General features: G+C 35.1%; 2 protein-coding genes across 2 annotated transcripts; one reads left to right on the top strand and one right to left on the bottom strand.

The window, feature by feature from the left end:
• Window positions 1–224: 224 nt before the first annotated feature.
• Window positions 225–6,430, bottom strand: LOC119644537 (transcription factor btd-like). Its single transcript, XM_038044099.1, has 2 exons — window positions 6,392–6,430; window positions 225–3,610 (listed from the first exon to the last, which is right to left on the bottom strand). Exons 1-2 carry the CDS (start codon window positions 6,428–6,430, stop codon window positions 2,801–2,803), a joined length of 849 nt encoding a protein of 282 aa, XP_037900027.1. The 3' UTR covers window positions 225–2,800.
• Window positions 6,431–10,056: 3,626 nt separating this feature from the next.
• Window positions 10,057–10,731, top strand: LOC119644536. The gene is made up of 3 exons (XM_038044098.1): window positions 10,057–10,212; window positions 10,274–10,546; window positions 10,606–10,731. Exons 1-3 carry the CDS (start codon window positions 10,057–10,059, stop codon window positions 10,729–10,731), a joined length of 555 nt encoding a protein of 184 aa, XP_037900026.1.
• Window positions 10,732–24,904: the final 14,173 nt, after the last annotated feature.

Below are 24,904 nucleotides of genomic sequence, written 5' to 3'. Positions count from 1 at the left end.
CACAATTCGACGGCCAAGTTTCACATAAAAATTATGTGCGGATAATTTTCACATTTCTTTCGGAATTACATTAATTTGTAGCAATCTTCAGAGTATGTGACATTTCCATTTCCAAAAATGTGCTCACATGCACACAGACTGCACGAACAACGTCGCTTACCTAGGTCATGGTTCATAAAACAATCGCATGATATATGAACAGATTAACTCTGTTCGAAAAATTTTTAAGCTTTTCATAGCTTACATCATTTATGCTACAAGCGCATATTAAACTTGTACGGAGAAGAAATTGAGATAGAGCCACGTTTTACTAAGGATTCGAAATCACTTTCTGAACGGATCTAGGCTTGTCTGTCCATCCACCCGCCTTGAAAGTCGCAATGGTTACGATGTTTTCACCAAATTTGATAGTCCGGCGAACGCAAGCTATGGAAGATGATTTAGATCGGAACCATTTCCGCGATAAAGCCTTACTTCGGAAGGTTGTTATATAAAAAGTTGTAATAAACGCAGTGCTGTAGGGTAGGTAAAGGCACAGATCATCGGCCATTCTTCATGTTTTCACTTGCTTTAATATGAAAAATATTTACTTGCATTTTTATAATAAACGATTTTATTAGAAGTGCAAACAAGTTGTGGCCAACTTTTTACGGAAACAAAAATTTGATGTTAACTAAGGAAATATGTTTTATTCATAGAATTATCCATCGTTAGCTAAGCGCTATTTCAGTATATAAATTCGTTGTCTAAAGGACAACATTTGAAGTTTTTCCACCCGAATATCTCTTTTCTAAAAATCATTATAAGCATGAAAGCACTGTTCAGCCAGATAATAAATCAGGTGTTAATCAATAGAACGTGCATCTGATGGAATGAGAGGAAAAGATAGCACATTGCTTTTCCGTCCTGCTGAGCGTCATTACGCCGAAAATTCCACCCTTTTCGCATATAAAAGTTTAGCAATCGGCTTAATTTTGTTAGATGTTGTTAGTAGTTGTCCCCAGTGATGGAAAAATTAAGTGCAAAAGACAAGCATCTCTACTATTGCCATACAACAACAAACACATCGATACTGATAGAAATCATTTCTTCTAAATCAAGTTTATAAAAAAGGCAAGCACTCTAGCAAAATGTAATTTAATGCCAAGTTTGGCTGACGAATGATGATAATCCTAAAGAGGTTTTTATTGTCTACCTGAAAAACCACATCCTAGATGAATAGGTTTAATCTGTTTGAGGGTATCTTCTTTAATTCAAAAAAACCTTACTCAATCCACTCTCTAATGTCGCTTTGAAAAATTCGCTCACACTTCTCACAGTTCTTATTACATAAGTCATGAGCTATGGTATATAATTGCTGGGAATAGCTTTTTAAGTAACGCACTGCACTGGTGAAAACTGCACAAGTTTATAAAAGCAACCGCCAATCCAGAGTTGGCAGATTCAAATCTCACACTAGTAGAGCCTACTTCGCCTTAGTTATAGTGAGCGAATATTCGTTGAGTAGTTTTTGGTTATTATAACAGCGAATGTTTCTTATTGATAAAAAACGATGACGATTAGAAAGAAATGAAGAGGAAGAAAGTGATAGGTAGTAGCCGCAACAGAGTATCGAATCGGTAAAGTGTTATTCCTTGACCGACTGAGCCCTAGTTACAGCTACGGCCAAGTCAAACGCCACGGAGATTGAACACTGATTTGGTAGTCACAACTCCTATTTTGCCGGCTATGCGGCAGCATAAATATCTAAAACTGCTGTGCAAACTGGGCGTATTTAGCTGAAAGCTCTTTTTCCCTAAAAATGAACCCCAAGCGAAAGTTGTAGGCCTTTGCTGCCGCTATGCAGTGCTACGAAAAGTTTAACAAAAACATTCAGATCATCGGATTAAGGGGGGTAATCGCTAGAGAAATTAGGCTCTGCAACACCGTGATAATCCAGAAACGAAGATCATGAGAAATTAGTACAGAAATTTATTACTTCAATCTGGCTTTATGTCAAGCTGCTACGAGGTATTTAGCACTTAAACTGATCGCTCCATTTAAACGGAGGATTGCGAGATCCTGTTAGAAGCCTTCGTTCCTGTAGCCAAAATATTCATACTTTCGAGCATTGAGAAAACCCAAGCTCTCATAAAAAGACTGAAGTGACTGAAGTGCATAAATGAATTTTCACATATTTAGCGGGCATATGCTACAGTGTGCTCTTGTTTCATATAATAATTTTTTTTTTTTTTTTTTGGAACGTTTACAATATTGATGACGCACTATGCTAAGTGAGCTTTTAAATTGATGATTTTTAATCTCTTTTTTTTTTTTCAATGTACTGCAATGCTTCGGGGAAATTGGGAAAAACTTGATCTGCCACATTTAAAATGTAATCCAACGTAAAATAACGTTATTTACTTGATATAATCTTTCGTATATAAAATAGTTTTAAAATTCCACAAATTATCAGTTTGTCTGTCTACTCCGTTGATTATAATGATTGCGTTTCTATGCATATTTTCATATTACTATAGAAAATTAATCCTCTTAATACTTTAAGCTTCTCTTTCAATTCGTATGCCAACAGTTATTGAAAGGACCAATGGATTAATTGCTAGCAAGGAAGGTAAGTTCGCTTTTGTATTTACACGTATAAGAGCAATGAGTTGTTTTCAAGTTGGGAGATTAAAATTGATTTAACCCTTATTTGGTACGCCAGCAAACGAAAGGAAACGGATTTTATTCTTTTGTGCGAAAAACGAATCGATTGCTTCGTCGGCATGAGATACATGTTTAAGGGATAATTTCATGCGCTTTAATAACGAAAACAAATGTACTTACAATTGACTTTAGAAACATCAAAATCGCGACGATTTTCCATAGCTGCTGCGGCAGCAGCCGCGGCTGCAGCTGCTGATGCTGGCGAGCTTAATAGCTTTTCGTTATGTGGATTTGTGGATAGCGTGGCGGCTGCTGAGGAACTTTGTGTTTGATGGCCAGATGTGGCCGCAGCTGCGGCTGCGACGGCATTCAAAGCTGATGGCGGCAAACATGTTATACTACCGATGGATATTCGAGGTGTATGATCGGAACGATCATCACGATCGGAAAGTTTTGGTGTAGTGCTATGCTGACTAGATGTGGCTGTGGTCGTTGTTGTACTCGCCACCTCACTCGCATGCGGTGATGGCGTCGTCGTGTGTGTAGAAAGACCACCGGATGCATAACGTGGACTACGTTGCTCTTCGTTGTTACTGTTTTGTTGTTGCTGCTGCTGTTGCTGCTGCTGTTGTTGTTGCTGCTGCTGTTGCTGCTGCTGCTGCTGCTGCAATTGATGTAATTGCGCTAACTTATCCTGCACACCTTGTAATGAATTTCTTCGATGCTGTTGTACAGGAGTGGGCGGCGAACCGTCATTTGGTACGTGTGTGGTATTACTGGCCAATGATGTCGATGGTACAGCATTATTGATAGGCGTGTGTCGCGAATGCGATGGTGAGGGCGAATGTTCCTTCTTCACTACAACCTCTGAGTGCAGATTATCCGTCGGAGTTTTGGTATTTGCAGCATTGGCGGCTGCAGCGGCAGCTGCATTGGCAACACGTGTCAGTGCTAAGGCTTGACTCTGCAACAGAACAAAAAAAACATAACATTTTTATTTTCATTAGCATTTTCTCCCTTCTTGTTATGTGCTACAAAATTGGCTATTGTGAAGTAAGTATGCCTATCTTATGACCAGTTTCGTATATATATATATATATATATGCATATGTATAATATAATATAATCGTGGTTGTTCGTTAATTGGAAGTGTATCAATGAACGTAATGGGTACCTGCTAATACACAAAATATTTAAAGATTTCTCATTTTTGATCCTCAATTGTCAAAAAATCGTCAAAGCAGGCATAATTTGTGAAATCAAATAACCGAAGGGAGTGCAAGGCACGAAATAAGTGAAATACGTCTGCAGACAGACGACAAACTTTGCAAGTAATGTTACATGAAGCGAAAGCAATCACAAATCTTTGTTTCTTGATGATTGACCTCATTAGAGACAAGAGGCTTTTTATCAGCAGCATTCAAAATGAACTTGTGAATAGTGAAGTGAACTACAAACTACACGGATAAGAGAGATTTTTGGAGAAGCAGCTCACTTTGCGAATTAAGCAAACAATTCAAAAAGAGATTCTGTAATACAAAAGGACTGATCAGGGATTCGTTCATATAATTGAGAGAATTTTAATTCAACCTCCTTCACTTCGATGGTCTTATTAGCAGGAATTCCAGACGAACCTAGTAGCCTACAATCTCTAAGCAAGCTGTGCACTTGCAAAGAATTTTATAAAATATTTGTCAAAACTAAAATCGTTTAGGACTCTTTGTGCGAAAACATAGCTATTGATACGAAAAAGAGCGATTCTTGAAAGATTCGCTGAGATCCAAGTCGTTCGAAATACATATTCAATACGTTTTAAAGAAATTGTTTTGTAATTGACCACTTCTATTAATGATTTGCCATCAGGTATGCAAAGGCTTTTATTTACGACTAAACGGAAAGATTTTCTATTCGCTTAAAAGCGGTAGCGAAGATGCTTTCTTCTCAAACCGTAAGTTTTGATATTAGAAAATAAGGTGAATCTCATCGCAAGCATTTATATTCTGCTTGCCTTGCAGATAAGAGACTTTACTCTAATGCTCGGCCTGATGTACCATTGATCGAAGGAATTGTGTCAAAAAGTTGGTGTTGAAAGCAAGAAATTTTTCTTGTAATAGGCTTCGATGAATACTCAAGAGCTCTATTGATCGCTATAACTACACACGAAAGGATTTCTTTACTGACGCCAAACCGATTATATAGCAGAACTATGCTCTCATTCATTATCCTCATACTTGTAATATATTTCTTAAGAGTTCCTTGCTTGCCAGCATACTTTGTATGCTTAACAAAAACAGAAAAAGAGATCGCAGATAAGTTTTCAAAAACTGCTAGATAAACACAATGTATACTCTCTATGGTCCAAGATATTCTTTAGTTCATGACTAATGTATCTTGTACTTCGCTTAATGTCATGGTGGCTGAAATACTTTGTCGGACAAGAAGTGTGGTTGAGTACGAAGAGCGCTATTTCCACCCGAGCTTTATCTCACCTCTTTTAACATCCGGCCTAGAGTTCTCAAGCAGCACGTTCCTTTGAGACTCTTACTAGTTATTTTCTGTATAATCCATTTCGTCTCTTATGTGTAACGGTTAATGAGAATTGCAGCACCTTAGACCTATTTTTCAGATCCTACCATGGGTTGAATAGAATTACGTTGCTTCGAAACAATCAAACTCACTAATCCAATATATCAAACCCGTACGCAAAGCGCTGGTAAATACGTAAATTCTCTGTCTACAGGGGATTTTATTTGCGTTATTTGCCTATTAAAAGATACCCACTACTAACTGCATATATTCGAAACTTGGATTAACGAAGCTTTAGCAAGTATCAACTCTTGGACGTTAAATAAGCAAGCTGTTCATTAATACAAGTAAGGCCAAGGCCTTAGTTTTCAACTCTCCCCGAGCCGGTTCTATCAATTTGAATTATGGAATAGGTATTCCATTGATCTTGTGGACCCAATGCAATGCCTTGAGGCGAATCTTTAATCGCAAATTCAACTTTGGCCTCCGGATGGACAATATAAATCTGCAAAAATTTCTGGTACACTATGCTGTATTTACCTCTTGGAGTTAAATACGCTATTCCGCGTTCGTTTGTCAAGTCGCATGTTAACTACCGCACTGTCCGTTGTATAAGTTATATAGTGTTTAATGTATTTTCATGTGGCTTGCACGCTTTCTTTCAATTTCATATTAAGAGATGTCATGTTTTTCTAAAATTCTATTTTCTCCACTCTCTAAAATTTAAATCGTCTACCTTTACAAAGGCATTCGATCGCAATCGTCTAACCTTTTAGAAGCGCGATTACAGTTTCCAAGATCAACATCATGTACCCCTACCTCGCTGATTGAAGAATCAAAACAGAATCAACTTACTAGGAACACTATAGAGTAAGGCAGCAGTGCATCATTAGCCCTTCAGTCAATTTACACACATACTTAAGTTATAATCTCTCTTCTGCGGGATAATTGCATATCGTGCGGCTTTCAACATCAGCCTACTGCTCTCTACGGTTACAAAGGTAGTAATAAAAGGAGAAGAAAAACCAAATGGATGCAAAGGGGCGGGAGGGGTGTGGAATTTACAAGCATATTAAAATTGGATTTAAGACGAGGCAATGGGCAGCTAAGGAACGGATAACATTATTATTAATTTAGTTAGTGTAACAAGTTCGAAGAGTAAAGTCTTAGAATGTCAGCATCTAAGTCTTTAGTAGTTTTGTTAGAAACTCTACCGCACTTGAGTGCGTTGAGATTCTGTGCCTTCGGACACAGTCATATTTAAATTCACAACAGCAAAAAAACTCAAATTTAATTTATTTATTTCAATTCGCAGTCTAGTTTTGCATCTTGTGAAACTAAATATCAAAAAGGCAGCAATTGTTTACCATCACATTCATTCACCGTAGATTCATGCTTCAAAGTTTTAAGGTGGGATCTTAGAATATCTAAAGGTAAACTTGAAATTCCAAATTTCAAAAGATCCGTAAATGGTATTGATGGATTAAATAGTTTCCTTCCAAGTAGAGCCAGTTGGTACAAGTATTTCTTCATTTTCTGTAAACCGTCATCATATACATCATCCTTTGTGAACTTGGCAATGGAAAAACAAAATAAAAAAAAAAAAAAAAAAACGCAAAAAAAAAACAAAAAAATGAACCAACGACCAAAATCTGTGAAAGTCAAATAAAAACACGTACATTAACGAAACTTTTAAATCACTGGAGACTAAGGCAACAACAAGAACAACAATAAGTGTACATCTTTTACTGCAGAGATTTTTGAAGACTGAGGACTACCTGTTGAGTTTGTGTTATGATGAGACAGGCAAATGTCAACTTTTTTTTTTGTTTTTTTTTTTTTTTTGGTGAACAGAAGCAGCAAAGCTTAAAAACATTCCAATGAAAAAAGAAAAAGCAAAAAAAAAAAAAATAAAAATTACGGATATCTATACAACAGAAAAGTAACAACAACAATAACAGCAAGAAATAATGACAAGTTTTTGTTGATGAATAAAAATAAAAGAAAAGATAATGAAACTGAACTGAAAACAAACTATATTTGCAACTGTAAATGAGTATTTATTTGCCAATGAATTATTAGGCTGGACATGTGCATGTGCTTGTATGCATCATATACGTATGCGCAGAAACATCAGCAACAAGTTGTGCTACCAAACTTGTGATACATAAATTCTTCAAGATTGTTAAAAGAATGTTTTCTTTTCGTACGTAAGTATTTTGTATCACGTTGGCAATGGTTAAGAAGACTAAGACGAGGAGTGAGTGTAAGAAGAAGAAGAAGAAGAGGAGCCATGATTGATTCAAACTTATATTTGACAAATTTTGAGATCCTAAAGTAATATGTTAGGGATTCAAGCAAAATTGCAAGAAAACAACAACAACAACAGCAACAACAATAACAACAAAATAAAATAATATAAAAGAAACCCCTATGTTTAACTCGCTTAGCTAGCAATCATATGTACATATGTATGAGCACACATACGCGTATACATGCTTGTTTCAAAAAAGGGCTACAGAACGTGTTTTTAAAACTAATGAGGATTAAAAAATTTTTTCTGGGTTTTATGCATTTTAAAACGTACCTACCCACACACACACATCCATACATATAAACGAGAGTGTAATGTTTTGTGGCTGAAAATGCCATTACCACGCAAGCGTACAAAAATATGATGGCAATAATTATCTTTAAAAGACAAGAAACGAAAAAGAAGTGGAAGAAAAAGCCGAAGCCTTAAAGCTTAGCTGAGGAGACTTGAAATTTCCGGTGGGACATAAGCGCCAAAATGTTTTTGCTTTTCTTTTTCCTTCAGTCTTTTGGCATCACAAAAATTATTGATCCAGACTATGTAGTAAGCAAGCAAGAGAAAAAAAAAAAAGAGACGAAATACTAATAATAAAGACGGGCATGATGTGATGCATAACAATGACTGCTAATCAATGTTTAAACGCATACCTATCCTTACTGCTATATATATATATTTATATATAAAGAAGAGAAGGGACAGTTTCGGTAAAGAAAAAAAAAAGAAAAGAAAAACATCTAAATATACACAGTAGCAGCACTTATTATCATAATCACAATCACTCACTTGTGCTACCAATGAAACGGACACAGTGCAAGCATCAATATGCACAAGCAGGCATATGCATCATCAGAACAACATGCCCACCAACAACAATGTTACATGTAAGCAAGTAGGAAGACAGCATAAGGCAAGGATTTTACTCACAATGCTAAAGATCAATTTCAGCATAACTGCAGGGCGATCAATTAAAATTTTTCGATGATCGAATTTTCTTAAAAATTTTTTGACATGTGCGCGTCTTTCGCTAGCAAAACTGAAAATGAAATTCATAATGAAAGTGTATGCGTATAAATTTTTATGCTTAAGGCAACATAAATAAGTGTACTTCAGTAATATCTACCCAAAATAAGTTTGGCTAAAACAACCACATAACTATACATACATACATATATATATATATATATATATATATAAATATATATGCGTGTATACAAAGGCATGTAGGTATACATATATATATATGTATATATGCACACTTCTTAAATATATCCTTAATATAATATCGAAAAATAATAATAACAACAACAATAACAAGAACAAGAACAAGAAAGACGTAAATTGCTTGAAAAACAATTGATTAAAGCGTAAATGATTTTTTATTCACTTCAACTATAGAAAGCCAAGAGATCAGCAGATGACGATGATGATGACGATGACGAGAACGATGACGATGATGAGAAGATGGAATTGTGTACAGACATGTTTCACAGTAAATTTCATTTTTTTTTTTTTGATTATATGTTGCCGTATGATCTCAATCTAGATAGTGTCGTGTTGTGTAAACGATTGTGTCCGTCTATCTTTAATGTCAACGATCGCTAACTCGTCGAAGCTACTGTACACAACAATACGGGGATCAGCCTTCTATGGAAAACAATTCGAATGAACAAAATCAATACCTCGTAACATTCTAAGGTCAGTCAACACACAACTGCTCATTTTTAAAAATTATATAATTTATTCTAATACGTTGTCCATTATTTTCGATTTTATATACTTATAATGAAGACACACAGTCACCGGTTATGGATATGTAAATATATTCATAACTTGATCGAATACATACTTAAATATTTTCATTCACTTACCGCATAGGTAGCAAATTATAAGAATGATAGCTTAAACGAATTATTAAGTTCACAGCACACACATCATACATACATCATATAAATGTCCACTTTTATTATGAAAAGAGACGCGCCCAGCCAAAGTTATAGAGTATGAAAATTCGGTATTTTTCCTTTTTTTTTTGTCTTATTTTAGGATACGTCCGAATATAATTTTCTTGCGTGTTGAAGCTCCTTTCATTCGAAATCATAGGGACAGAAAGATAGACAGACAGACATGCTTAAATCAAGTCAGCTCAGATAATGATGATATAATAAAAAACGCGAATTGATCTTAAGCCCTTCTGAGTGTTACATACATCCGCGCTTACTTAAAACACCTTGTAACTCTAGTGTTATCGAGCATAAAAAGAAATGTAGCAACAAAAAAAAAAAAAAGGAAGTAATTCCTACTCACATAGCTTTAAGCATTTTACTCAATATATATTACGATTATATTCGTGATCAAAGCACTCTAGCAACAATCGTGAAAATAGTTGAATATGTAAAATCAGAGAAGGCAATGATAAAAAATGTCAAATTTGCAAAAAGTACTTGCGCTAATAAAAATTTTTATTACACATAACGTATTTGGCATTGCGTACCTTTCAGTGCTGTTGACATTGACATTGACGACTCATTTTTCATTTCAATTTCATTCTGAGCCTCATCGTTATCGTGACAATGTCGAAACTTATGGAAAGAATTCTTATTTTTTTCGGTGTCAGCACAATTTTGATGCTCGAAGCTTGGGAATTTTGTAATAAGCCGGAGATCGGAGAGAAAGTTTGCAGAGCGGGTAAATCACATTTCATGTGCGGAGAGATCCAAGCACAAGCTGTGAGTATTTTTTTAAATAATGAATTTGTCCATGGAACCTATACATAATATGTAAAAATAGGGCAGATGGGTAACGGTCGAAGTAAAAGCTCCGCCAATGACTAGAAAAATTAAGAGATATTTCCTGGAATTTTTTAATAGTCTTCGCAATAACATATCCAGCGGAACATATACTCTTAGTAACGGTCAAACGTTTCCCATTGCGGCACGTATGCGCGAAGTAATATGGGATAATGAACTCGAGTTTATGATGCAAACGTGGGTAAGGGCGGGAAAAGAATCAAAATTGGATTGCATTGGATCGCAACGTTTAAATTTTGTTTACACAAAACTGGTAAGAGACATTCTTGAATTCTTGAAAAAATCTCATTTTCCTGCCTTTCGCATTGTTAGTTCACGTCCCCTCAAAAATACAAGCTACCCTTTTTCAAAATAGTAGATTTGACCTTATTGGCATATACCAAAAACATGGATGGCATATCCAATACAAAAGAAGTGCAAAGTTACGGAACTGCGTAAGTTTAGATTTCAACACATTTCAATATGAAAAGTACTAACAATGAGATATGAGTAGCATGAGGAATTCGAAAGCTGACGCGTTTATAACTACGATACAAGAACGAATGTCTCGCATAGGCTGCTCGGCAGCCGTGGGCTTAAACGGAACTGAACGGTAAGAGAATACAGTAGTAGAGTAGTTTTGAAAATGTCTTTTCTTTCTATCTTTACATAGCCCCACAGGTCCAATTATTCCTTATGTATACTTTGTAGCTTGCGCTCTGGATTTTGAAAATAAAGGTAGTCAAGTCATTTACAAAGTACATCCGACTGATTCGGCGTCCGAATGCGACTATTGGGGAGCAACGAGGAGTAAGAAGTACCCTAATCTGTGCACTAATACTGGCGAAATATTTCCATATGTAGAAGAGTTAGTTCCCCCTGTGTAGTCAATATCCGCAAAAATATAAATGTGTTTCAGTTAATTTTTGTCGTATTACGTGTTCTCATTTCTACTTAGGTTATTGGTTAAATTTAGCACGGGTTAAGTAGAAGTCTTCTAGACTGCCAAAGCTTATTTGGCCATAGAATAATTTTTTTAACAAGAGAAGCTTAGAGAACGTGTGTACAATGATCGTGGGTTTATTCTTAAATGAACTTGGGATTATGACTTAGAGCATGGATCGGCAACTTCCTATCTTCGGGTCACCGCGTTGCCCTTTTGATAATTTCAAGTGACCCACTTGAGTTCCGCGTCTAAAGTATTACATAGAAAAATGAATTATAAAACATAGGCAGGAAACAAAGATTTTGAGAATAAAAAAAAACAAAATAAATACTAGGTGCAACATTTTAGTCCGATTACCATGCGTCTCCTGCACTTAACGATGTGACGGAAAAGATTGTTAAGGTCACAAACACGATGACAGCGCGATCAGGATTAATACACAAGCGCTTTCAAGCTTTTTTGGAGCAAATTGAGATTTCTTGTTACATTCTAAACTAAGATGGTTAAGTCGACGCAAACTTCCTGATAGATTTGTAGAGTATTTCGATGATAAAGCAAATATTTTTTTTCAATGAAATCGGTGAATGATGGTGTTCAAGGTCTTTTCCCTTAGCATAGATAACGAACGATTGTAATGATTCCAACCTACGACTCTGCACAATTTTGAATATTTATGAGGACTGGAAGAGTTTTACTTCAAAGTTGATTTTATTCGAAACGTGATATATTTCAAAAAAAAAAAAGGGAACATGAAAGCAATCTATATACATTCGAAAGTTGGTTATCCCTCATTTAAAGTGAACCGGGAGCAACGCTTCAAGAAGCATGGAGAAATTTTTACATCTGAGGACATAGACGGAAATGTCTTGATCCGTTTAGAAATGATTGATCGTAAGAGTTTAACGCTATGGCCGGATTAGTTGAAGTAGTTGCGGAGAGAAGATAATTATGACATCATAAATGTAAGCAAGTATCTTCACAAATGAAATTTATATTAAGCAAGAACGGGAACAGGTTAACTAACGAAAATTCCGAAGCTTGTATTCGTCTTAAAACGCCTAACTATGTGTTAACTATGTGACTGTTTTAATACAAAAACATCTGTGACCCAACAGTCTCTTTAATACTCACAATTCGTTGATTGTGACCTGCGGCCGAAAAAAGTTTGCCGACCTAGGACCTAGAGTTGTCTGCCCGTTAAGTTAGTTTTACTCCTTAAATTCCCAAATTTCATTTTATAGATTCTTATCGTGCATTCCTAGCACGCATGGGTGCCTTTTCTTCCGAAACTAGCAACTAAATGATTTCTATGATTCCCGGTTATTTAAAATAACTATTGGATTAACTTTCCAGCAGGGAATCAAAATTATAGCTATTGGCATAGGGTTGATGTGGCGAAGCTGCTCATTTGACTTCCTTTTGACGTTTGACTATGTAAAAAATTATAACAAATTCATGGAAAACGGATCCAATTCAATAGTGTTTGCAATTCACCTTCGGTCGCGATAAGCTTATGTGCTTATGTGCAGAATAAAAGTCAGCGCACAATAGCGCATAATGTCTCATATGTAAAAGTGACAAGGGCAAAGTATAGGGATTTTTGCAATCAGTTTTCGTGATTTGTTGTTCGGTCAATAATGCGAATGTTTTCGATAAGAAAAGAGACGAAATTCGTTGGGAGGGAAAAAATTCCCTACTTTGAAGCTGAAAGGTCGCGGAACTCTACTCCGACATGCAGCTTTCCTTACTTCTCTCAATAATCCTTATGGAAGCTTTGCCAGATTTCCCGATGAACACGTGGTTTTTGTTTTTTCAAGCTGAAGCTACAAAATTATCAATGCAAGCGTGGTATTAAAGATATTTGGTGAATTAAAAAAAAAATAAAAATCCCATATTGGACTAGACGCTTTTTGTGGGAATAATATTCATTTGCCCACAATCAGGATATTTAAGTGGAGAGGGTTTCTCTCATATAAAGCTTATCCCTTTTTACACCTTTAGCGCATGTTAGTCACTCTTTGGGCAAGAAGGTAAGGTTTTTTCTTCATTATTAACATTTCAAGTGAATAAATTTAATTTTTTTGTTGTTAATTAAATGATTTATTTTATGCAATTTGGGTAAAAATAAAGCAATTTGTACAAAATACAGACATACAATTAAAATTTTGTTTAAGAGATTTTCTACAAAGCAAAAATCGAATATTTTTCTTCTTCTTCGCTTTTTGTTTTTTGTCCAATAATTCATACATAAATAATTAACAATAAATTTACAAGAAACTCACATACATCGAAGGCATTTATATGCTGTTTTTGGTGTTAAATAATGTTTAAAACGGGAAAAATATTTCGATTTTAACCAAAAGAAAAAATCAAAATTAAAATGACGAAAAACGTACAACGAAAATGAACGACAAAAAAAAAGAAAAGTTTTTTTTTGTTTTTTTGTTTTTTTTTTTCGAAAACAACCAACCAACGACTTAAGAAGCATGACAGGAATGCATGTTCTTGATAATACGTGACGATTACTTTCAATCGAGAAACGAAAAAAAAAAAATCCAGTCGAATAAGTGAACGATGCAATGACTGACAAGAGAAGATCTATATACATATAAATGCTTGTATGTGTTATTGGATTTCGAATTATTCTGTTTTAGTTAATGCCTGGATGCAATAAATGGAACGAACTTACACTCAAGAATAAATATATGCGATATATAGAAAATTTAATAGATTTTGTGTAAGATATTTGGAAATTTTCTAAAGAGAACAATAGCTGAACTTATTCTAATGTACACAGTAATAGAATGCAATAGGAGTGAAGAAGAGCCATCGGAGCGCGTTAAAGTAAAGAAAAACAATCTTTTTTTCTTTTTTTTTTAATATCAACAATCCCCCATACCGATCATCGTTTTTCTTAAGTGTGACTATGAAAAAGGAAAAATCGAAATTTCATTCATTTTTTAATATTGGGTGGGCGTGGCTGGTTTCTTTTCATTATCTTAGACTAAGACTAGGAATTTATGTCGTATGTCTGCATTTGTGCGACCATGGCATCCAACAGAAAGATGGACACACGGACGGAAATGCGAGTCTGGAAACATTCAGATTTGATTCTTGATAGTATGCAGACTTTATAGGCTCTCCAAAGTTCTTTTCTGAATGCTCCAAACGTTTTGACAAAAGAATGAAATTTCAATATTCTAGAATATTGAGCAGGAGGTATGACCGATTTTTTTTTTCATTTGAATGCAAATGTTTCATTGTGTGTATATTCCTATTTGAAGTCGATTGTTCGCCCTGTGCGACCAGGAAAATATTTATCGTAGACATTGCATAGATGGACAGTCAGATGGACAGACGGCCATACTTAATTATAGTATATGTATAATTTATATGGTCTCTAAAGTTTCTCTTCGCTTATGGCAAACATTCCGACGCAAACAATATATTCCTCATCCCGTACGGTGATGGGTATAGAAAGATGAGAGAATACTTTTTGAAAGTATTTTTATTAAAAGTCAATACACGAAATATTAAGTATTTAGTATTAAATATTCCTATTTAATTAATTAATTCCGCAAAACCGTCTACTGGCGGTGATTGAAGCGTTCAATATAATTGTATTTGTAGTAAAAGTCAAAGTGAACATACTGCGATTACTATTATTATTTTTTTTTTTATATTTTTTTTTTAAGGACTTTAATCATAAATCCATTTAATAACAAAAAGCTTTTTTCATTCCGTTAATATTTATTAGTGAAACTTGAAAAATTTAAATTAAGTGCATTATATAATACGTACTTGCGTATGATCACAAAAACCTGAACTTCAAAACAACAAAAAAATTTTTTTAAATAATAAACAACAACAAATTATATTAGGTCTATAAACAAATCTTCGACGTTTTTTCTTTAATAGAATTCGAATTTATTGAAACACATAGTTGTTGGGAAGCTAAGCACTCGAAAGTACTTACGTCCATTATCGAGTGAAAACTTTGCGGTTCCGAGGTGATCTAATCAATGGATAATTTTCGCATATCTTCATCTTTGCAGAGTTGCTGTTTTGCTAAATAGAGTTGCACCGACCTGCACAAGTGATAGTCCGAGTTAGACAGGTGTAGAGAATAATCCGCATGCTGAAGAAATTCCCAGTCCAAGTTGGAGATAATATCTTGGGGTTTTTCTTCCTCAAAACAAACGGATTTATGCGAATTTGATCGTTTCCAAGACAACCATCTTTTGCCCGAAATCTCCCAAAATACTTTTAATTGTTTCATAGTCTTTTGCATTTTCACTCCCAGCTTGAAATCCATCTCTTTACATTTTAATGCATGCCGAACGCGCCCGTACAAGCATCAATCTCCAGGTTACGTATACCCAGAATTGAATGCAATTAGATAGACTTTAAGGAACAAGATACTAAAAGCTAGCGGATTTATTTGTGGACCTAATATATTTATATATATATATATATATATATATATATCTATATGTATAACATATACAAGAGCACAGCAACAATTATCGACGTGCAGACATACTCACATATGTGTGCATGTAGGCATTTATAAAAAAAAAAAAAAAGAAAAAAAAAATTTTTTTTTTCTTTTTAACCCACAGATCATGAGCATATACTACTATACTTATGATCACGATGATCAGCCAAAAGACACGAAACAAAATAATCGTATACTTATACATAATGAAGGAATCGTAAGGCTGAGCAAAATAACAGTAGCCACTGAAAAATCTCATTTAAACGCATAAATAATTAGATCTGTCTTGATGTCCCGCAGGCAAACGCTGGCAAGCACATTTTTAACGCACACATTTCACAAATTACAACAAAAACAAAAATAATTTCATCAAAAATGATTTTGTTATAAAAGTAAACGAAATGAATCGCTTGACGTACAAGGCAGTGATGAAAACGTATTTATGGCGGAGTCATACTTAACTGCTTGTCGATGGTAAAGAATTTGTAAAATAAATCGCTTTATATTTTCTATTATATTATATTTTTATTTCGTTTATATTTATTTTTCTTCTTCTATTATTAGTTACTATATCGATGTCCGTCCATCTGTCCCTGTGATATTAAGAAATAGAGCTTCATTGGCGAAGAGAGGAAGGTTATGTGCAGGAGGTTTCAAATTGCAGAATAGAACATGGAAGTACTGCTCCTCAGCGAGAAAGTCGCAAAGTTGGTCCAATCCAGATGAATGCCACTAGGATTCGCATTTGGGGCGAAAACAATTTCGTGGACCAAATTTACGCAATATATCTCACGACCTAAATCACGACCTTTAGATTGAACACACAAAAGTGTATGTGTGGACATGCTTGTATGTATTTTTTGTATGTGTACGTATACACAAAAAATATTATTGTATGTATATATGTATGTATGTATTTATAGGCTAAACCCGTAGGAAGTATAGTGAAGTTGTTAAGTATTCTATTAATTAAAGGATCATGCGCTGTGCTTGCAAGCGACTCTGTTAACTATTTGTTCCAATCTCCGGACGAGACCTTATTTACATTTTAGGTTAACGTTTTTTGCCAAAACAGGGCATTGTTACACCATGTTCGAACTTGATCATTAACTGAATGTATTATATACGCTAAGCTTAAAGTGCGTTTAAATAAATGAAGGACAGACGGATAGGCATATCGTCACATAAAATGAACACAAACAAATTTATGTATATATAAATATGTACATTTATGCGTGTACGTGTGCGTGTGTGGGGGTGTGTGTGTGTGATAGAAACTAAAGCCGCTACTTTGTTTTGATCCCATAATTACTATCTAAGTATTGTAATGTTGTAGTTAGGTATGGCGTGTTCGCATTGAAGGGAATATGATATTGTTTCGAAGGCCGAATAGTTGACTTCGAATGCAATTGCTAGCGATTTGCAATCCCCGTCCTATCGAGATGAAGAAAGGAGATGTCTGAATACCGTTATCTTTCTTCCTTTGGTGGATTTATACTAAAAACTCGTGCTGGCCTTGAAAAAAAATAAAAGAAACCGCTGCTGATAAAGTAAAGAAATAATTCGTGGTAATTCGTTCACGTGCAAGCCAATGCACAAAGTCGATAAATGTGAAATATACTAAACTATCTTAAGAGATAGGAATAAATTTCGGAATCTGTCCTCCATAATGTTAACCGGACTTAGACTAATTTTAAGTAGTGTATTAAGTAAACCAGATTAATGATTATTGAAATATGGACTTCGCGAAGCTTAAGAAATTAACGCCAATAAAGCTACGTCATTAAATTATTGATGGTTAATAAGAGGTAAAGACACTACCGTTGGCGACGTTCTAATACTAAATACTCTTCATCATCCTGCAGTCATTCAAATAGGGACTTTTCGAAATAAGGCGTTATATAGAAAGTGGTCGAATTAATGGCCCGTTTCGAACTATTCTCAATAACATTCGTCCTTGGGCCAAAGCGTAATTGTGTACCAAATTCCATCAAAATATCTTCAAAGCTATGGCACGTAGGTTGAACAAATCAAGACGGACAGACGGATAGACAGGCTAAAATCGATTCAGGAAGTGATTTTGAGCTAATCAGTATAATAGGTATAATAAGTTCAAGTCTTTCCAGCGTTCAAGTTCTCGCTTTACCTTTTCGTAGAACTAGGGCTAAAGAAACTCACTCAAGGGTAACAATCCTTCCTATTTATACATACATTGTTAACTGCAGCCCTTAAATAGAGTTTATGCAAATATAATATCGCTAATTAAACAATTCTCTAAGTAGAAAGCAACTCACATATTAATTTGTGTATGGGAGCGAGCAGTGATGAGTACAAGTGAGTTTAAAGTCAACCATATTTAAAAGTTCAAAACGGAACTGGTAGTAAATACTGAGCCGCCAAAATCAAAGACTTAGTGTAATCATTTTACGGCCCCTTCGAGAAAAGTAATCCCGGTTGAACGACAAAAACAATCACCAATCAATCACGAAACATTGCTAAGCGCTGGCACTTTTATCACTTGTTCTATAGTTAAAAAAAAAAAAACTTTTGATTCTATTGAAAGTCGTAGACAAGTTAAAGTTTTTTGACTGCAAGTGTGACACTTTTGCAGCATGAGTTAAGGCGCGCGTTTAACGAAGTCACCATCGGCATGATTTAACCCTTTAGTGGCGGCATATCAGTACCATACTTTGCCGCCTTTCGTGAGCAATGTCTTCGACAACAATGTAACTTTGCTTAGTGCCATTACACTGCAATGCAATAAGTGACAGCTATATGCTGCCGGCCAGCCGCCGTAAGCCAAGAAATGATTACCGTACAAGTGACTTTCGTGTACATTCGCCAAACATCGCGAAAGGGTTAAAAATATCTGAACAATGTGTAAGTGGGTGTGTGCGTGTGTGGGTGTGTGCTAATATGATAAGGATTAAAAGATTCAGATCCGCAAGCCTATTTTGATTCTCTTCTATTTTCGTTAATTGCGTTATTATCGATAGTTACTTAAGCCCAATTTTTGTTTATGTATATAAGTCTCTCTATGAGTCCTTTCTTCATTCTGCACTTTGCTTACCTTGGCCTTTTCTAACTTTCCACTGACTATAAAAAGTGAATTATTGAAATACCATTACACATGATGCGAAGAATTGTAATTCGCTCATTTACTCTCTAAAAGATCAGAAAAAGTGCACAAATTCATGAACAACTAACTTTTGAAGAGTCAGTTATAAAATCAAAAAAAAAAACGACAGCTTCTTGCTCCAAATTCAAGTTACATTTCACTGAACTAAATTAAAAAGTGGATCAAATGAACAAAAAAAAAAAAAACTAAAATAATCTTAAATGAAATCAAAAGAAAAAAAAATTTAAATATTTTCCCTCAATAATCTAAAAACTTTATATGACAAACTTAATATAGTATGTCTTGGCGAGTTGGATACGAAGTTCCTCTGCCATGAAAGTGATGATCGCAGACAGGCCAAGAACACGGCAGTCACTTGAGTAAAACAAAAAAAAAACACACACACACACACAACACACACGAAAATAAAGGGGGAAAAAAGTGCAGCTCGAGAAGAGAATAAGAAAACGAATTTAAAATTTTCAACTTTAAACCATAACTGGAGGCGTTCCAGAGAAGACAGCCAGCTAAGTTAAGCTACTCTTTTTTTTTAGGGGCGTTTTTTTTTTTTCGTTTTGTTTTGTTTTTACTGCTGGCTCTTTTTTCACTTTTTCATCTACACATTCGGATTTGCAATATATACCAGTTTGTTGTATCTGTTGAATGCTTAGACACTTAACAACTCGTGGCTACTGTTTGTCACAACGCACAGTGTTTGTCAATGCTGCCCATATATAAACATCTATGTAAGCGTAAATCTACCTAAATACATACACATACATATATATATATATATAATATACGCATTGCATCGCATAAGCAGATACATACTAACTCATCATCGATCATCAACATTTCTTTCATTTAGTGTCTACTCCTGGCTGGTTGGCTATTTGCGACTTTTTGCTGATTAAACAACATACATTCTTACATATGTTCTTATTCGATGCGATTGTGTGTGCATGGGTAATGTTTTGACAAACCTTTTCAAAAATGTTTTAAAGATTTTGTTGCTTTAACATAATTTCATGTTGTTCAACTGTCAACATTTTCGTTTTTCTCCTTCAACTAAAAGTGACAAAATTGATCTTTATCGTAAAGTTATTGCCAAAAAAAATATAAAAAAATAAACAAAGCAAAAAATTATAAGCACCAAAACAAAACAAATGAGAACTTCAACTAATACTTAACCATTTAATACCCTACGATATGATCAGCTATAACTGCGTACATCCTTCTGAGTAAATAGAGCAAAGTTTGCACAAAAGTCCTTAAAGAAGTTACCCTAGCAGCCTAAAAACGGGTGGCAGAAAAAGTAAAACAATGTGTGGATGCTACTTGAGAATTGAAAAAGATATTTGATTTCAATAAATCAGATGCACTCTCGCAGGAAATCTTGCTTTTCAAGGGCGCTGTCACCAGTGTCGCTGGTGGAAAGGCTATAATTGGGCAGTAAAAGTGGTATGGTCGAAGAGAAGCGGGCAAAGGGTTAGGCTCGCATCCTGGCGGGAGTGTGCCCAATCGGTAAGTATGATGCCTGATGATGATACCAACTAAGCCTTCACTCTAGCTACGACCAGGCACGACAGAACGACTCGGATATTTGGATCCGTGAACAACGCCTTCGTGGCGGCGACTCTTCTCTACTCGGCTATGTGGCAGACCAACGCTATATAAACATGTGCTTTGTTGAAGCTTCCCCAGGCGTCTGCCCGACTTGTTTTCTTGCGTTTCAACAACCATTCGCAAGTTTTAAGATGTTTTGATACTATTAACGCTTGTTTTTTTATTTTACACCATTCGCGATCCAAGGATGTTTAAGCTTGTGCGGATGTATGCACCACCCAGACAGACTAATCGAGCCAGAGTCATGTTTTGCGTCGATGTATGCTTGTCTGTCCGTCTGTCCTTCTTGTTTTCTCATACTTCCCGGAAGTTTGGTAAACCGAAGCGAAACTGGTTAGGATCGAGACCACTTCCAATAGACCGCTTTATTTGAGAAAACTTGTTAGACAAATGACTCTAGGGTGGTGTAGAATATTTTTGATGGCGCGCCTTGGCCTACGGTAGTCTTTTTCAAAGTGCTCTATTAGAACAGTAAAAAAAAATAATTCTGACGGTATTAGCCCTGAAGAGAATGAACCTTCTTTCATTTTGTCCCTACCCACAATCCCTCTCGACAAAGGAAGAAAAAATTTAATTTGTGACAACTGTTCTACTTGATTTTTAAGCCATGTGTGTGAATAGGTGGACCAAATTTTAAGTACTTGCTGTAGACAGATCCGTTTATGAGCAACTAAAGTAATTTTCAAAAAGATGGACTTTGAAGGATATTAGAATTTATATATTTTTGACGTTCGCCTAACTCTGGCATTTAATGTTCACCTTAAGGATGGACTTCATATTTCTAATTAACCAATATTTAGTCATTTTTGCGATTTCTGGAAATGATTTCAATTTTGTAATTATTAGGGGCATGCTTGCGAATGCATAACATTCAGCTTGAAACCGGACCTTTACAATAAATGTTGGGATTGAAGCAAAGAACCCGTGGAGGCAAACACAGAAAGAATAGACTCAGAGCGTGATTCTAATCTAATCAATGATATATTATCTGGAAAAGGGTAAAAGCAGTATAGCTGGATAGGTCTGCCAATAAGTAATCTACCGTACCGTATAGTTACTCATGGAGCAAATTTTCGAAAACAAAGCTTTAGATGGCAAGTGGTCGATCCGAACCATTTCTAATAAGGTTCATCTGCCGGCTAAAACGAGCCAGTTTACCAAAAATTATCAAAAGAGGTCGAAACGAGGTAAAGAGACGGGTAGACAAGCTTGAACTGATTCACAAAGCAGCTCTGAACGATGGGTCTATGCCAAGTCCTTCTCCGCGTTATATGCGTTCGCGCAAGGGGCACACGGTACATATGTAAAATATGCAGTGCATTTTTGAGTGTTTCAAACGCAACAACAAAGTCAACGCACTATCATTTCAATGTGATGGATATAGAATGCAGAAATTCTTTAACATTATGTTGCCCTATAAACATTCATATGTTTATATGAAATTCTTTTAATCGTTTTTTCTGTGCTTACTGCAGATCTTATGGAATTTAATTTTGGCGTTTAACTAAAAGTTTTTCGTATTTTTTTTTTTACACTTTTTGTGTTTTTTGTTTTTGCTAAATTATTTTTTTTATTATTTGTATCTTTTTTAAGATCATGGCATTTTTCAACGTCTGAGATTATGTCTGGTTGGTGGTTTTTGTTGCCGTTGATTTGTTTGAAAAATATTCATTGTATTTTATCATTGGTTATTTCAGTTTTTGCTCAAGTCCTTGAAACAAACAAAGATTTGTTTCGAAAACATTTTTTTTTGTGATTGGATAAGCGAGCTTTTTATGGCATTTTTATTATTCTTTTGGTTCTTTCGCATACGCACGTACGTACATATACTACCGATATTAACCATTTGTGCACGTAATCAACTGGTGAGTCATGCAAAGTAAAGTATTACGATGCAATCGGAACGTGGAGATGGGAAAAAAAGGAGGATAGGCTTCTCTCTGAATAACTGCGTAAAGCAACAAACGACACTAGAAGAAGTGATCTTATGGACAAGTGGCAGCCTCGTTACAATAATAAGATCTATTTATCAGTAATAAATTGAAATGAGATTTTTAAAGGGCTTACGAAGACGAAGCGAAAACTAACCTTAAGCTAACGATGATTCTTAAAAGCTTTAAGAGAGACTTATAAGCGGATTAGAATGTAAAGAATACTAAAGGACGGGTAATTGATATTACAATGGCAGAATGGATCTTGAATTGTTTCGCCATCTTTTTTTGATTAAAATTGTTGCAAGTTACGGCGGACAAGAGCGGTAAGTTTCACATCACCTATCCAGACTTCCTCTTCAATCTATTGATCGAAAAAATTTGGAAAAATAAATATTGGATGAACGGGTCGATTTTTCTTATTCTTGCACAGGTACTGTATGACCACCTGCAGAACATTTGCGGAAACTCACGAATGGTGCTGAAAAAGTAAATTTTTTCATCTTTGAAAATAAAAGCATACCGTAGGTGAGTCCTTTGACTCAGTTGATCACTTTTCAATACCAAACTGGGAAAGAGTTTATCATAAATGCGTTCGCTGACGGTGAGAGGGTAACTTACATCTAGACCATTTTGGAATCTAGCGCTTTACAGGATTTCTGAAAACTTCTTCTTGGTGCTATAATATGTCTTGGAAAAAAAGAACAAACGATCGTCCTACAAGGGTGGGTACAGATGTATTTTTAGGTATAAAATGACACACACACTCAGCAAGAAACTAAAAAGCACTTGTGACTATGAACTTATTAACGGCATGATGTCTGCTACACATAACTCAGCTTTCCAAGTAAGATACCAGTAGTCTTTTGTGTTTTATTTAAAAATATGAAACATTTTCATTTAGCGCAAGCAGCAGAAATCGAATATTCATCATTACATTATGTTTTGATTTTCTTTATTTTCGTTGAGACTCTCTCCAGTCTATTGTAATACAATTTACTCTAAACCTATATAATATAAAACAATTGAACAACACGGACACTTAAATAACAAAGCTTCTCTTTTCTGGGAAAGCGTTCTATATAGACAGATTTAACCTAAACCATTTAACCTAACCATTTGCGTAAATGTTGCGTAAAGTGTGGAACGACCGAAATTAGGAGAATCATAAGGATACTCCTCTCTTTTTAATTAATCTGCATACTCTACTCTCCATTTTTGGTACTGGGGCATATTAAGCTTGTGCGGATGTATGCAAAATTCAGAAGCACTTGAGATAGATCTAACTTTGATTATATAGAAAGTGATTCTAAAGTGATCTGACCCCGTATGTCTGTCCTCCAGGTTGTTTTCTTGTTTTCAACCTACAGGTCGCTAATTTTGATGAAAGCTGATACGCGGGCTGATGTTTTGGTTCAAGAACCGACGGTGTTGAATGTTGTGCGATTCGGACTACTTTTTCGACCATTTCCCATACAACGTCTTACTTTAATAAATCTTTATTATTATTATTATTATTTTAATTTTAGACTAATGAATTGAATTCTTAGACTAAAAAAAGAGATATTGAGCCCTAGCAACACAGGCTATCGGCTCTAATTTAAATAAATGGATATTAGATAATAAGCTTAGTAGTATTAATAAAGTAAAATATCGAATTGATATTCTGTTCTGAAGCTGATTGTAGAATGTTCAAAGGGTTAATCGTTCCAAATGCAATACTTCTAGCCAAGGAAAAGTTGAGGCAGTCGCAGAGAATGTGCTTTATAGTGAATAACCTTAGAGTGATACAAGGTATAGAATGGCGGACCGTGACCTATTATAGTGTGTGTACTTGCTATTTAAATTTTGTTTTTTTTTTTTTTTTTTGAGAAACTTTTAGTAAATTTCTCACAAGCTTTTGTCATTAATAGAAATTAATATCTGCAAGTAGTTATGCGTTCTTCAGGTAACGTAGAATAATTCGAAGAATGCATTTGATTCTAAGCATACAGGTCTGCTTAATTTCATAAATAATGCATGCATAGATACATGCCTAGATGCATGCACTCACTTAAAAAAGAAAGCCTTAATAAGAATTTCTATTATTTTGCAGAAACCTTGAAATAAAAACAAATTTTTATATAACAACTAACTGTATAAAGTATATTCGACACATGCATCTTTTACGTGCATATAGTTTGGCATGCTTCATCGAGATGACACACATACATAAATTGAATATTTCAACTGATTTCGATAGCACGGGGTGCCTGTCAGTGTAGCAATAATTTGCATCGTTCGAGCTTTGATTGAAAACGAATTGAAAACAAATTTGTGATTTCGTTGTTGTTGTTGTTGCTGTTGCCATTGAAAATATATTAAGTAACTAATAATGTATTTGTGTGTGTGTGTGTGTGTGTGTGTGTGCGAATGAAGTACAATGTGCAGTGTGTGCACGGAAAAATAAATCACCTAATAGACACACGCAACAGTCGATGCCCGCACTAATACATAAATTTCAAAGATTTTAC

The sequence above is a fragment of the Glossina fuscipes genome, unplaced genomic scaffold (assembly GCF_014805625.2).
Source record: "Glossina fuscipes isolate IAEA_lab_2018 unplaced genomic scaffold, Yale_Gfus_2 124437, whole genome shotgun sequence".
NCBI lineage: Eukaryota > Metazoa > Arthropoda > Insecta > Diptera > Glossinidae > Glossina > Glossina fuscipes.
This window is presented reverse-complemented; position numbering and strand designations above follow the sequence as displayed.